We start from the raw sequence: 15,457 nt of genomic DNA on the forward strand, positions 1-15,457 counted from the left end.
ATCAGCTGGTGACGTGCACCATGTGCGAGGGTAATATACTGGATCACTTTTACTCCACCATAAAACGTGCATACCACTCCATCCGCGCACCGCTTGGTCACTCAGATCACTGCATAATGCAGATGGTTCCTACATACGGACAGCAGTTGAAGAGGGCTAAACCAACCAGGATCACAGTAAGGAGATGGACTCCAGGAGCAATTGACATGCTTCAGGATTGCATGAAATCCACTGACTGGGAGTCTCTGAGAGGCCCTGGGTACAACAACTACTTACTTGCTGACACTGTATGTTCATACATCAACTTCTGTGAGCATGCCTGCCTCCCAACCAAAACCGTCATTAGGTACAGTAATCAAAAGCCCTGGTTCTCCAAACAGCTTAGAGACTTCTAGCATCAAAAAGAACAAGCATACAGGGAAGGTGATATGGACACATTCAGGCTGGCTAGACAGAACCTCAAGAAAGCCATCAAATCTGCCAAGGAGGAATACAAAGCCAGGCTGGAGCATGATTCAAGCACCAGCGATTCTGCAGCAGTCTGGAACACACTCGGGACAATCACAAATTACGATAAGAAAAGCCTTGCAGTCACCCCATCCCCTGGACTTGCTGATGACCTCAACACCTGTTACACTAGGTTTGAGAGGTTGCCTTTCGCACACACTGATGGCCCATAGTCCATACTGCGCCCATCACATCATGAGAACCAGCCTACACCCACCCCACCCCATCTCTTTTTTTTTTTTTACTGTTGATACATACAGACATACATACACACACAAATGGGACACATAACATAGAACAAAACATCACATTGATCCTGTCACAGAGCCATTATGTTCCAGTTGGAGGAGTAGGGGGAAAAGAAGAGGAAGGAGAAGAAGAAGAGGAGGAAGAAGAAGGAGAAGAAGAAGAATCTTCAGTCATCAGTAATAACAATAACAGCAACAACAACAACAACAACAATCATCATCATCATCATCATCATCATCATCATCATCATCGGTATAGGTAACACTGAGTAACCATAAGTGATAGCAGTGAGGAAAAATCAGTAATAATAATAATAGTAGTAGTAATAATAGTAGTAGTAATAATAATAATAATAATAATAATAATCATAATCATAATCATAATCATAATAATAATAATAAGAATACGAATAAGAATAAGAATAATAATCATCATCATCATCATCATCATCATAATAATAATAATAATATAGTGATAGTAATGAAGCAGAAAGATAACATTTAGATAACATTTAAAGGAAAAGGGGAAAAGAGGGAAGAAAGGGGAGAGAGAAAGTAAGAAAAAAAAAGTAGGAATGTGGCTATGTGGCCAGCAAGTGAGAGCAGTAAGTTATTCCAATAGTTTAAATGCTTTTCGGTGGTTTTAAGAATTGGTATGAAGTTCAATTCAAACAAGTCTGAAAGGTTGGAGGAAATATCAATGCCAAGATATCGAATGTTACTTGTAGGGATGTTAAGTGAGAGATTGGGTGTCACAACATTCCACTGGTCCTGATTAACTGGGAGAATATTGGATTTTTACCAGTTGATTGAATATTCTGAGATGGCGGAAAATGTCCCAATCAGATTGAAAATGGCTGGGAGTGATGTAAGAGGATTTTGTACATATAATAATAGGTCATCTGCATATAGACTGACCTTCTGGGTTGTGTTCAGAGTGGTGATACCTGTGATTTGGGTGTTTTGGCGGATTACAGCTGCTAAGGGTTCAATAAACAGGGCAAATAGTAGGGGTGAGCGTGGGCATCCTTGTCTTGTACCTCTGTGAAGTGTGAAACGTTGTGAAATTATACCATTCGTGATTACTGATGCTGTGGGTGAGTTGTACAAAATATTAATCCATTGAGAAATGAATCCCCAAAACCAAATCTTTATTATTTGGCATTGAAAACAGTGCTTTTTTAAAATCGTCAGATGAAAGTGGTCGATCTAGATTTATTACTTGATTTTTATTTAGCCTGGGGAGTTTGATATTGTCAAGAAAAGTCTGAATTGCAGAGGGATCACATGTACAGCTGGATTTGTAACGGTTATTATAAAAGGACTGAAAAGTTGTTGAGATATCATTTGGAGTGGACACCGTTTTCCCTTCAGAGTTTTTAATGACTGGTATGATTGTTTTTTCTTGTTGTCTTTTTAGCTGATTTGCCAGATACTGTCCAGATTTGTCACTTTGTTCAAAATGGTTATGCCTGAGTCTCTGTATAAGGAACTGGGTTTTCTTATTTATGATGGTATCAAGTTTGTGTTTGGTTTCAATGAGTTCTTTACGAAAGTCATCTGATGGATTTTCGGCTATAAGCAGAGTAAACTCACCAATTCTCTGCTCAAGCTTTTTTTTTCCCAAGTCTTGTTCTTTCTTTTTTCTGTGAGTGGAGTATGAAATGATTTTTCCTCTTAATACTGCCTTAGCTGTTTCCCATAATAATGTAGATGAGGTTAATGGGGAGTCATTCAGTTCAATAAAGGATGTATCAGGTATGTGTCGAATCCTGAGTCTTGCAGTAATGATATGTTAAAGCGCCATCTAGTCTGTAGTTTTATGGAGATTTAGTTTATGAGTTTGAAGCTAACTGGGGCATGGTCAGAAATAATAATTGGGTTAATCTTTGCATTTTCTGTGTTAGATATGATAGAATTGCTTATTAAGAAGTAATCGATCGGGGAAAGTGAATTGTGGTGTGGAGAGTAATAAGTATATTCTCTGCTGGTGGGGCTATGTAGTCGCCAGTTGTCACTGAGACCAAAGTCATTTATGTATTGTTGCAGTGTTTCTGAAGATTTCATTGGTCTGGAGAATTTTGTCGTGTTTGAGCGGTGGAGGTTCAAGTCCATAATTGTACTGAAGTCACCTCCAAGAATGATGGTTGTGTCAGAGAAGTTCATAAGCTGAGCAAAAAAGTTGTGAAAAATGTGGGGTTGTCCTCATTGGGTGCATATATGTTTGCTACTGTTAATTTGATATTGCCAATGGAACCACTAATTATTAGGTAATGTCCCCCAGGATCCCCACCCCATCTCAGGAATATTATCTGGAGCCATTAGCTGTGGAATGTCTGCCTCCCCCCTCCCCTCCATTCTCTCTCACCTTCACAGAGATGGACATCTATAAGCTCTTCACACGGCTGAATACTGGGAAAGCCCCAGGACCTGATGGTGCCTGTGAGTGTTCTGGCCCCCACTACCCATCAGCAACACAGCTGTAAAGGTGGTGGAGTCTGTTGTGTTCCTGGGGACCACCATCACCAATGACCTGAAATGGGAGACACACTCATGGAAGGTCATCAAACGAGCCCACCAGGGAATGTTCCTCCTCAGACTGTTACGGAAGATGAACATCTCCTCAAAAATGTGTACCCAGTTCTACAGAGCTACCATCGAGAGTGTCCTCACCTCCCCCATCACTGTGTGGCACCCCACATCCTCTGCCCACACCAAACACAGACTGGAACGCATCGTGCGAACAGCCAGCTGGCTCACAGGTCAGGAACAGGTGCCTGTGAGTGTTCTGCACGATACCAGATCCAGGAAGCGGACTAGTAGGATAGTGGGGGGCCCACCGCACCTGGCTCACTACCTCATCAGGAAACTTCCATCAGGCTGCAGGTTCTGCTCCATCAGGACTAGGACCACCAGACACCTGAACAGTTTCTTCCCCAAGGCCATCACTTTCCTCAACAACCCATCCTTATTTTCATTACTTGAGTATATATTTTCTTTTTTACGGTTATTTTATTTAGGATGCTCTCTTTTTCTTACTCTCTGTTGCTTAATCCTGGTGATCTGTTGTCTTTTTCACTGTGCTGTATCACCAAGTCAAATTCCTGTGTACATCGTACATTTGGCGAATAAAGCGATTCTGATTCTGATTCTGATAAATTCTAAAGCAAACAAGGGGCCTGTACTACGAAGCAAGTTCCACATACCCAGGGTATGTTTTCGTTAGCTGGCTTGACAAAGCCTAATAAGTGCGGTCTCGAATAAGTGATGTCACGAAGCGATGTCATGAAGTCGTTGAATCAACCCAGGTTTTCTCAATCTAGTTTTGAGCGTGTTCACATAAAAGGGGTGGTGTTGGCACCAGATGACCAGTCACAAACACGGAGAGATCTAGAGCCACGTATTTCACTGAAGATACAACACTACATGTCATACGGTCTGCATTATTTTTAGATTTATATTCATTATTTATTAGATTTACAGATTTTTTTTATAGTTTAATGCAAGGGGGAAATAAGGATCTATATAAAAAAATTTTAATGTATTACATGCTGTTACCATTTGCTTTTTGGAGAGTGCTGAATTGAATATATGTATTATTTGAACTCTTTGCTAAATGCAGTAAAGCATGGTTTCATACCTGTAAATTTACATTAATGGATATGAAATTTGTCCATTGTAATGATAATCATGTAATCTGTGCACCGAGGTCCATGTGATCTTCCAAGAATGAGGACGCCATTTTCCAAGAGAATTGATTGGTCAGAAGGCGGTGCTTTTATACGTTTTGATCTGTTGTCTCGAACATAACCTGCTCCAGAGCAGGTTAAGTGTGTAGCATAGGTTACTATGGCGATGTACCCAGGTAAAAAGTGAACCACTGTCGTGACACTGAAAACTCAGGATTAATCCTGAAGTTACCTAACTGACACACAAATCCTAATTCGTAGTCCAGGCCCTTGGTAACCAGATAACTTTTCAGTAGTTTTGCAGAGGGCATCCTATTTTATATGCAGGTTTCAGAAATATTGTTCAGAGTTTGCACCGACAGTATCTTCAAATGGGACAGACAAAGGAAAGAAATATGTCAATTTCATTAGCAATAATAACAGCTGGTGGATGTATATTCTCTCTGGCATAATGGCAGGAGGTCATCTGAAAAACATCCATGTAGATCACAGGTAGGTCTCTGAATGCTTCCCTCATAATTATATTCAGCTGGATGTAGTACCAGTCATTTGCATATATGTCCTGCCACAAAACAGAAACACAATTACTTTGATGTTTCTTAGAAATATTTGTCACAAATAGAAATGCACTATTACATTTCTGTGGGTTTTCCTATAACACACACACACACACACACACACACACATATACAGGGGTTGGACAAAATAACGGTATTTAAAGACCTATAAATTTGCTGACGTTTAGACGATAACACGATTCTCAGTGATATGTAAATCTTATGTATATGCACTGCAGACCTCCTGTGCTTTATGTATTACTCAAGATTTTTCTTTCTGCAGAGGTCCGCGTATTAGTACAAGTCAAAATGTGTGACCTTTCAGACTTCCAAAAAGGGCAAATGGCTGGCGCTTCAGTAACAAAAAGTCATGATGGCATACAAAAAACCAGGGAAAACTAGTTCTGGCAAGCGTAACTCTGGACGGAAGCCAAAACTCTGTGAACGTGACCGCAGAGCACTAAAACACATCATGTCAAAAAATCACAGGACCACAGCTACTAAAGTGACTGCATAGCTAAACCAATATCTTGCTAACCTAGTATCAACCAAAACGGTTCGCTGAGAGTTCAATGCAGCTGAATACCATGGAAGGGCTGAAATTGCCAAACCTTTTCTTTCTCCCATCAATATTCGAAAAGCGCCTAAAATGGTGCAAAGACCATCAGAAGTGGACAATGGACCAGTGGAAGAATGTCATCTTCTCTAACGATTCATCCTTCACGCTTTTTCCTTGTTCAGGACTAATTTATGTATGGAGGAAGTCAAAAGAAGCCCTTGATTCTGAATACCTGACCCCAACCATTTAGCATGGAGGCAGTTCTGTGATGGTTTGGGCTGCAATATCGTGTAATTCTCTTGGTCCTTGGTTAGCACTGCATGGCAGGGTTACCTCTAAAGAGTATTTGTCAATTTTGGGTGACCGAACTCACCCAATGGTCCAAACACTCTTTCCAAAAGGTGGTGCCATCTTTCAAGATGATAATGGACAAATTCACACTGCTGGAATCATTAAAGACTGGAATGAAAGCGCACAACTGTGAAGTTGAACACTTGGATTGGCCACCACAACCACCAGATCTTAACATATTTGAAAATCTCTGGTATATTTTGGTGCCGCAAGTAAGGAGCCACTTCCCTCCACCGTCATCTCTGAAAGAGCTGGAACAGTTTTTGTTTCAGGAATGGATTAAAATTCCCTCAGACACTGTCCAAAAGTTGTATGAATCTATTCCCCGACGTATTGAAGCTGTTATTGCCGCCAAAGGAGGACCAACTCGATATTAAATAATAAACGTTATTTAACAAGGCGTTTCCATTATTTTGTCCAACATCTGTATATATACACATGTACACACGCACACTCACATATAAATATATATACACACACACACACACACACATATGCATACACAATCAATATGTAATATTCTCATTAGTCAGTGGTCTGAATTAAACACCAGCCTACCTTTGATCCACCCGTGTTGCCGGACTTAATAATCACTTTTGTTTGAGGCGCCCTGTTCAGCAGTGCCAAAACAGCCTGGCGTATTTTTAATACTCGGTGGGCGTAGAAGGTCAGTGGATGAAAAACAAGATGTGCAAAGATGTCAAAAACGATGACAGTGTGTGGCCCGCCGGCTAAGTCATCAATCTGATTGCTTATGTAATGTAGATCTACAACTGGCATCTTTAGGAAACTCAGAGGTAGACCATGAGATCTCCACCGGATTATAATGTTATTGTCCATGCTAACAGCCATACGAGGGCCAGTTTTACTGTTTTTGTGCATGTTGATTTGTTTCAAGGCTAGAAGAGATGAAAAGAGAAACATTAATCTTGAATTAGAGCCATCAGGGCTCATCCTGCCTCTATACTGAGTTATTTACACCTGTACTTCATGTCAAGGTTAGCTGCATTAGAGGTGATCTTTATCGCCCTCAGAACTAATAGCACTGCACTGTACAATTTTGGTCACACTTGAACTGCGCTACAAGGTGACTCAGTTCCCAAGATAGAAGTAAAGAATCAGACTGAGCCACCCATAATTGTTCAAGAGTAGTAATATCTTTGTATTTAGTAGTATCTAGAGCATGAGAAACTTTAAGGATACATCAAAATTGTACAAACGATATACCTTTAAAAACTTAAATAGGCACTGCAAAGAGATGAAGTTGAAACTGGATGCCTTACATGGAACTTTTTTTGTGAAGTACTCAAACCACTGCCTTAGGGTGGAATCTCCCATCAGATAAATTAGTTTATTGCTCAGACACTTCTCCATGTCTTTGGGCTTGAAATGACGAATGTTACACACACGAGATGTCCAGACGTCTTTCAAATAGAATCCGGCGGGAACTGGAGTTGGCATTCCAGGCTGGCATTTCTCTGTTGCACCTGGGCAACATTGTTTCATGAAGACAGAAAGAACAAAGCAAATTTTGAGAAGTTGTTAGTAAGGTGTGGTGATGTTCAATTGTGATGATACCCTTTTGCCACTGCTATATATTGACATATACCTAAGATTGATGATCCAAATTTGTGAACAGCTGTTTGGAAATTAGGTTATTATACTGTCTTGATATCAGTGAGAGTAAATTTCAGTTTGGCCCACAGACCCCAAAACACTCTTTCTCAAAATAAATAAGAATTTGAAAAATATAAATATATGCATGATTGTTCTTTTCCAATACATATGTTTGTGGGTGGAGCTGTAACAGCCATTAACATACAAGAGTATGCCACCATCAAAATACATCTCTATCCCCTAATATGGATGACCTCAGTGACAAGACCTAGAAAGGAATTAATAAACATACCAATATTTGCAGTGGAAGGAAGAACATTCAAGATGCGATTATCTCCTTTAATGCCTTGGTTTGTCAGCGTCCTGTGCCAGAGAATAAAACAATTCATGTCAACTTCCACCTAGCACATTGTACTTATTTAGCTTACTTCATTAAGTTTCAAAACCTTCTCATTCTGACCTAGCTAAGAGTTCCTGCTCAAAAGAAGTCAGGGGATTTTTAAATCCACCCCTTTCGTGATACACCCATGCATCACAGGGAAGTGTCGGCGGTGTCTCACACTGCCACTCGTCTCCTGTCCGTGGATCCCGATAATCGCAGCAGCAGTTTCCTGTCTTCCAGCCATCAGCTTGGCCCCATTTCAGATTACAGGACACAGTCTCTTTAATCCTTGTTCCATTGGGTCCAGTGCCCTCAAAATGACCCCAGTAAAAATGTCGCACAACATCAGAATTCAGGTACTTTTTGAAGACTTGTATTGCCTCACTAGAATGGACCAAACGTACGGCAACTTGGGCTTTGCCCACCCATGGAAGAAGAAGACGTGCCAAATAGGACCCGTTCCGATGATCCAAAACTTCCCCAAAAACACTGGCCTTGAACAAAATCCAAAAGATGATACTTCAGAATGACTAATGACTATGGCAATGACTAATTGCAAAATGAAATGAAATGTGGATGAAATCAGCTACACACATATTGAGTCAGCAACATACACTTCCTCACAAGATGCTAGTTCCTACTAATCAGCTTAACTGCACTCATAATGATAGATGCTGCAGTCACAGAAAAGAACATCATTTAATATTTATTTCAAAAGATATAAAACAAATATCTTTTCAAACTGCAAATAATCATGCACTGATATAAATATACAATGCATATGGATAGTGCACATCTCTTATTCATGTGGAGTCTCACTTTTCCATTTCTTTTGCTTCCACATCTGTAAAAGTTGGATTTTGACTGAATACATTCTACTTTTATTTTACATGAAACAGGTAAAGGATGGGATATTCCCACCTGAGCCCCCCAAAAAACATACTGCCACAGTCTAATACTCACACACGTTGTTCTGTAAATAGATCTTGTATTGATGGGGCACAGATCTACCTCACCAGATTAATGCTGTAGCACAAATACAATAACTGCAAAAGTTGTTTCCAAATTACTCATTCAAAAGTCTGGCATTAATTATATCAAATATTTTATGTTTTCTTTTGACTGACTGGTATGACTAGAACCACATTTCAAGGTATATGTAAGTCAGAGAACAAACCTTAAAAAAAAATCAAAGCAATATTTAGTCTCAATAAACATTCTGAATTTTTTAAATGTACCTTAAGCTTAGATGAATAAAGCTTTGTCAGAAAAAAGTCACCTCCATATCGTTTTGCGGTATTATTATGGTCTTTTGCTACTATATGGACATACAATTCATCTCCCACTCTGTACTTCTCTTTCTGTCCCAGGATGGAGAATGTGGAGCAAGCTGGGCATGTGGTCATGGCTATGTCTGTGATGGGCTGATCTGGAGTTGGCCAGTCCAGAGCCTTCAGCATTCTGGCCCATTCTTCAGGGCTGAATCCAGTGTCAGCAGTTTCAGAAGGTGTAGACTCAGTACTGACATATTTCCCATTGTGATGTGAGTTTAATGGACTGGGGAGGGAGAATGTTTTGCACTGTTTGCCTTCACCTATGTACCACACAACCTGGAATAGGACATTAACAACTTTCTCTCAATTCATTTATGTTTCTGAAAACACCCCCCCCCCCCCAAAAAATATATAGGACAGAACATGGAAAATTGGCAAAAAGACATATCACTTCACTTTGCTAACAGCTGAATGAATATATGGGTTATGTGGGTTTAAACTGTGATATCAAAATTTCTCAGCAGTTATTACTGTATATTTGTGGGACATGCCCCTCAGTAAAAGAATGATACTCATAAGCACTATTGCTTTGTTTAGTCAGTTATGACCGGATAACCTCGCCCTCTTGAGGTGTGTTTGCTGGATTCTATTACATTCTATGTGTCAGTCACAGTGAGAGTAACTGCCAAGTCTTATTGTTTTCAGCACACATTTCTGTTACTTTTGTAGGATTCTAAAGTGTCAGAATGTTCAGAATGAATGTCTTTCACAAAACCTGTTTGAACAGATGACCAGTTTAAGATTTTGAAGAAGTCAAAGTTGGCATGTACACACACAGCCGATAATTATACAGCTGGAAAAGTCTGACTGCCCAAACAAAATGTGACTTGTTAGACTGTGCATGAAACGGGGTGTTTTTTTAGCCTCTACTAAACATGAAAGGTTACTGAACATCTTGCTCATTCGCACAGTTTTATTACAGTAAATAATTTGTTTAGTGTTGCAGACAATAATTTTAACAAACATTTTAATGAATAACTTTAATGAACAATTATGCTCCAATATCTGATTTGTTTCATCTTTGCTTTGAAGCATATTAACTCACCATAAACAACATGGTCACAATGCATGCAAGTATAAGAACAATCCGGAAAAGCTGTCCTTGCCTGCGAACTGAAACAATGTATGAGAAATACATTATCGTTCAGTTCAATTACTGATAACAGTAACAAGTGTCTTTATGTTTATACAAACATACTTGTCCCACAAATGCTATAAACTGCTATATCACACGGTCAGCACCATGAAACGTTAAATTCCATACAATGTTTACTTAATAATGCACGTACCTGGAGAATACATTTTATTTTTTTTCTTTAACTCATTATTTTGATCGCTGTGCAGGAAGTCCAGGATGTTGCTTGACAGACGACGTGTAGTCTAAGAGCGGTGTAATACAATACTCAAAGGGAAGAAAAAACAGTTTGCAAATTCCGTTCAAATATGATGCATGGAGAGCAAGTGCCCCAACAAAAAATATCAGATAAAAACCTGTGTATCTATTTCCTGACAAAAAAGTCTTTCTTTTCGTTTAACAGCATTTTTTGGCTGTATCCGAAATGTATCCCTACCTGCGCTTTCCTAGCGTCGTATTTCCCACAATGCTTTGTAAAATCATTAACTAAACATTAACTAAATGACACATACATGTCAAGATGCTTTATGCGTCTTTTAATTCTACGCAAAGAAATGAAACTATATAGCATTTTCCTCTCCTTGGCTTCACTAAACCAGACATTCCTGTTCAGGCTACACCCATACGGATAAACTACAGAATAATCAACTCAGGCTCTCTCAACCCAAACTGAGGCGCTCACATGAAAGATGCGGAAAGAAACACGTAAGTAAAACGCAGATATGACATAGGGCGCCGGCATGGGCTGCGAAGAGCAATCAAATAGAAAGCAATGACTCGATATTGCTCCCGAAAAAAACTACCGCAAACCGAAGATGTGTTTAAAGCAATAGCAGACCGTTTCAACGCAGTTGTAACGTTTTATTTTCGACGCAGACTCTGACAAGCACCTCAGTATTTTCCTGAAATGGTGAACTTACTTTTGTAATAATATATCACCTCCTCCACTATGTGCTTATTAAACAACAAAGGGGTGTGCAGACATAAACCTGCTGAAGAGCTATGATGATCTATCTCATGAATTAAATGACATTTTCCGTTTCTAAAGCAACTTCGTTACTGCTGAGCATAATTTTTTTTCAACAGCTGCAGGCGTAATAGAACACAGCTGTCTTTGCAGCAGAGATGCGTAAGAAGGGAATAGGTCCTATCAAGTAGTAAATGACTGAACAGGTGACTTAGCTTGTGGTGTCCGTGGTTCCACATTACATGTTTTTTTTGAGGTTGGCCTATGTGACGTAATTGTAGCTCTAAAATACGCGATAAAAACATATGAAATGGAAGAGAGAAGGCTGCGGCTGTGGATGTGGCACACTCTCTACTTTCTGAGAGCACCTCGGCCAGGAGATGAACTGTTATATGAACTAACAATTGATTTATGAGGCTGTAGCCTAAACTGCGATATATTTCCCTGTTGCCAAGATGCCAATCAGTGGGATCTGTCTGTAGAGAAAATGAATAGGTCTAAGTCAGAGTAATGAAGTATAAAATAAAATAAAATATATAAAGTGCAGTAAATTATTATCTTTATTTATTCATTTTATTTTTGTTTGCTGCTAGGCTACTGATTAAATATCGCTGATTGATAAGCTATCTGTAGTGTTAATTGCCGAGGTTCCAATTTTAGGGGAATATTTAGTGCTTGCCGATATCGTAGCTAGAGTTCAAGAAATAGGCCTAAAACCGTGTGCTGTTTCTTTCAACACGTTTTCGTATAGGCTTCGTTGACCGCATTACTTTTAGCCCTTACAGGGGTTCTCAGTTTTTCATATTTCTGCATAATTATCGATTTATCCTTGTAAACTGAGTACACGGTCGCTGGTGAGGCAATAAATCGTGTTTGCCATGCTTTATTTACGTGCCAGACTCGCGGAATGGAGAAAGCCTAAACTGACTGATCTAGGAGTGACATCGGTTGAAGCCGAATAAGAACGTGTAGTTTATTGAAGCCTGCTAACCCCTAGAAATTCTCACTGAATTAAGCCTACTTTGTCACATACGGTGCCAGGTAAGTATAGCCACATCTTATTGTTTGCATCTGTTAATAAGGGCAAAGACCAGGTAGCCGATACAGCTGGGCCCTATTTTGACTCAAGCGCCCAAATCGGTCGCAACATTATCTATGATGCCTATATTTCTCTAAATTAATTGGACACTGAAATATTTATTGTCCTTAAAGAGTACATTTCAGCAAACGTTCTAGTACAGACAAGTTGTCTGAATTTTCAACAGTCTTATAGTGGGCTTCCTACTGTAATTAATACGTAGGCCTGGGCGCATTTTTTTTTTGTATAGAAAAATGGATTGTAAAATTTTAAAGCAATTTCCCTTTTTCTGAATGATAAATGTTTTCTTTAGTACAGTACTGCGCTGCAATTAGCCTTTTCCCTGCTGTTTAATGGATTTCATCATTTATGGCAAAAGTACAAAATATTCTATTTAAATACAATCGTTCTATTTTCCCATTGGTAAATGTATTTAACATGGAAATCAAAGTACTGCTACACATTGAACTCCGCAATCTTTAATCTGCACATGACCTTGGTCAGAATTAGGCTTTATTTGAATAACCAATCTTAACGTAGGCTACCTTTTAAGGTTAATTGCTACCAGGAACATTTCCATCGTGACAGACTGGAAGCTGTAGTTTCACTTTCCACATATATCAACACCAAAAAGAATCCAGTACAATAACTTGTAATAATACAGTAGCAGGAGCTCGGGTCGCGCAGCGGAAAAAAACGCCACCGCTGTGTGGAGACTTCTTTGGGCTCGTATCCTGGTAGCGGTGCGTCCGGATTCACTGGGCGTCCACAAGAGTACCTACAGTTGTCACTTGGCAATGTTTGGAAAACCTGCCGGACACTGTCTCCCAGTTGATGGCGTAACGACTCCCACAAGTTGGCCAGGAGCGTAACATTAGTCGTTGAGGGATCTGGAGAGAGAATACGGTGAACTTCCTCGCGCGCCAGGGCTTTCCGGAAAAATTTGATAATTTACCAAATAGCTGTGACTGAGGATTTCAATACTTTTAAATATATATTTGAAACATATTTGACGTTTGTCATATGTGTTTTAATATGTTTGTTGTACGTCGAAGGCATTTTGTTTTATTTTATTTAGATTGGATTCGATTTGATTAGTTTAGCCCAATCTAATTTAATCTATTTATTTATAATTTTAGGTTGGCAATATTGCTGACATACTTTTGACCATTTTTGGTTGTATTTATTTATTTACGGAGCAGACAACCCTCATCATTCACAATGTTTTATGGAGGTTTCAGCAGCGCTGAAAACGGCTGATACCGTATTGCATTTTCACTGAGAGGAGCCTATTTTCAAACTGAAACAATGTATGACAAATCCATTCTTGTTCAGTTTTGATAATACTGATAACAAAACCTGAGCTTTTATCTTCACACAAATTACACGTACAACAGCTGCTATAAAATACGGCTATGTTACAGTGAGATTATGCTATATAACACCACACAATGTGGATGCAAACAACAGAAAAAACGTGAACGTTTAAACTCCTTTTGGATGGAAGAACACCCAGAATCTGCATATGACTCAAGTTGATGTCCGACGCAATGAAACTTCCAATGCAATATGACGATTAGTGTATAATCCATGTACCTGAAAAATAAATTTCACTAATTTGTTTTCATTGTTCTGAAAACTATCCATGTCTTGTGGTTGGCCTAGACAAGTGCTAGGCTACTCATACCTAGTGCCTTTTTAACTGTTGGTTAGAACGGAAAAGGAGGGTTTCGTTTAAGATGGAAATTTAACGATTTGTAGAGGGAAGAACTGATTTATTCTGAGCTTAGAAGCAGATTTATCTTGCAGGCCTATTTCGGGGTCCCTAGTAGTCCGCCGGGGCTAGTAAACGAAATATTCCTGTTCCTATTCCTATGTATAAATCCATGAAGACAAAATAACACAGCCCATGTTCTTTTGATATGCTATGACTGGTTAATCCGCGAATCCCTTTTGTAGTAGACCTATAGTGCACTGTATCATTTCTTCTGACGTTAGAACTTATTGTATTGCTGTGACAATGTCCTCTCTTCGCGTATAGGTCTACGCCCTAAATGACCTTTACACTAAGACTTGCCCTTAATGAGTGCATGTACCATATACTCATCCGCCGTCAAATAAAAACGACCTTCATCCTCCTCTAGTTTCTAGTTTCATCTTGCAAATAGTCACATGTTGTCATCATTAAAAAAGTGTCGATAGTTAACCACACCTCACATCGCCACGCTGTGAAATCCTACTGTTTCCTTTATATTTCTTTTTTTTTTTTGGCACAAAGTTGAACAATGGTTTATGAACATATTAAGACATGACGACATTTCTCGTCCTTCTCCTCAGAGACTTGTTCCAGCTTCCAGACAATCACATGTTAGCGATAGCTCTTGTAATTTATCTTGCCTATCACCGCTAGATAAGGAAGAGCACAAAGTTCAACTCTGTGAGGCATATCTCACAATTATGGTAATACTACATAGACACAGGAGGAACAGGTAGGCTACGTACACAGAAAAAGCACTGTGAACATTAACTAATAAAGAATAAAGAGCAACAGAGTGTCAAAAAACATTAAAATGATGATAAACATTCACAACAAATCGATAATATCAACAATCCAATCGATGCCGCAAGAAAGGAGACGCAACCCGTTGCAGACAGCAGGGGACTTAACTACGAAGCACGATTTTGTGGGTTAGAGAGGTAACTTCAGGATTAATCCTGAGTTTTCAGTGGCACGACAGTGATTTACTTTTTACCGGGATACATGCCATGTTACCTTATGCTGCAGACCTAAACAGCTCCGGAGCAGGTTGCGTTCGACACAACGGATCAAAACGTTCTTGGAAGATCACGTGGACCTCGGTGTGTGGATTACATGATTAACCTTAGTATTATAACGGCCAAATTTCATATCCATTCATGTAAATTTACAGGTAAGAAACTTTATTGCGTTTAGCAAAGAGTTCAAACAATACATCTATTCAATTCAGCACTCTCCAAAACAAAAAGCAATTAAAACTGTAACAGCTTGTACTC

At 39.3% G+C, this 15,457-nt stretch overlaps 1 protein-coding gene across 1 annotated transcript; it reads right to left on the reverse strand.

Moving 5' to 3' along the window:
- Positions 1-4,811: 4,811 nt before the first annotated feature.
- Positions 4,812-10,301, reverse strand: LOC115806744 (NXPE family member 3-like). The gene is made up of 7 exons (XM_030767608.1): positions 10,290-10,301; positions 9,149-9,520; positions 7,989-8,404; positions 7,821-7,891; positions 7,195-7,398; positions 6,470-6,810; positions 4,812-5,006 (listed from the first exon to the last, which is right to left on the reverse strand). The coding sequence occupies exons 1-7, from the start codon at positions 10,299-10,301 to the stop codon at positions 4,812-4,814; spliced, it is 1,611 nt and encodes a 536-aa protein (XP_030623468.1).
- Between the last annotated feature and the right edge of the window lie 5,156 nt (positions 10,302-15,457).

This window comes from Chanos chanos, chromosome 3, assembly GCF_902362185.1.
Source record: "Chanos chanos chromosome 3, fChaCha1.1, whole genome shotgun sequence".
Lineage (NCBI taxonomy): Eukaryota > Metazoa > Chordata > Actinopteri > Gonorynchiformes > Chanidae > Chanos > Chanos chanos.

Bases quoted from the DNA above. Each gene is read 5' to 3' on its own strand.
- LOC115806744 (XM_030767608.1), bottom strand. The intron at 7,892-7,988 runs GTCAGAATGAGA...TCTCTGGCACAG, and splicing joins GAGCAGGAACTCTTAGCTAG to GACGCTGACAAACCAAGGCA. The intron at 7,399-7,820 runs GTATGTTTATTA...AATGTTGCCCAG, and splicing joins TCCTTCCACTGCAAATATTG to GTGCAACAGAGAAATGCCAG.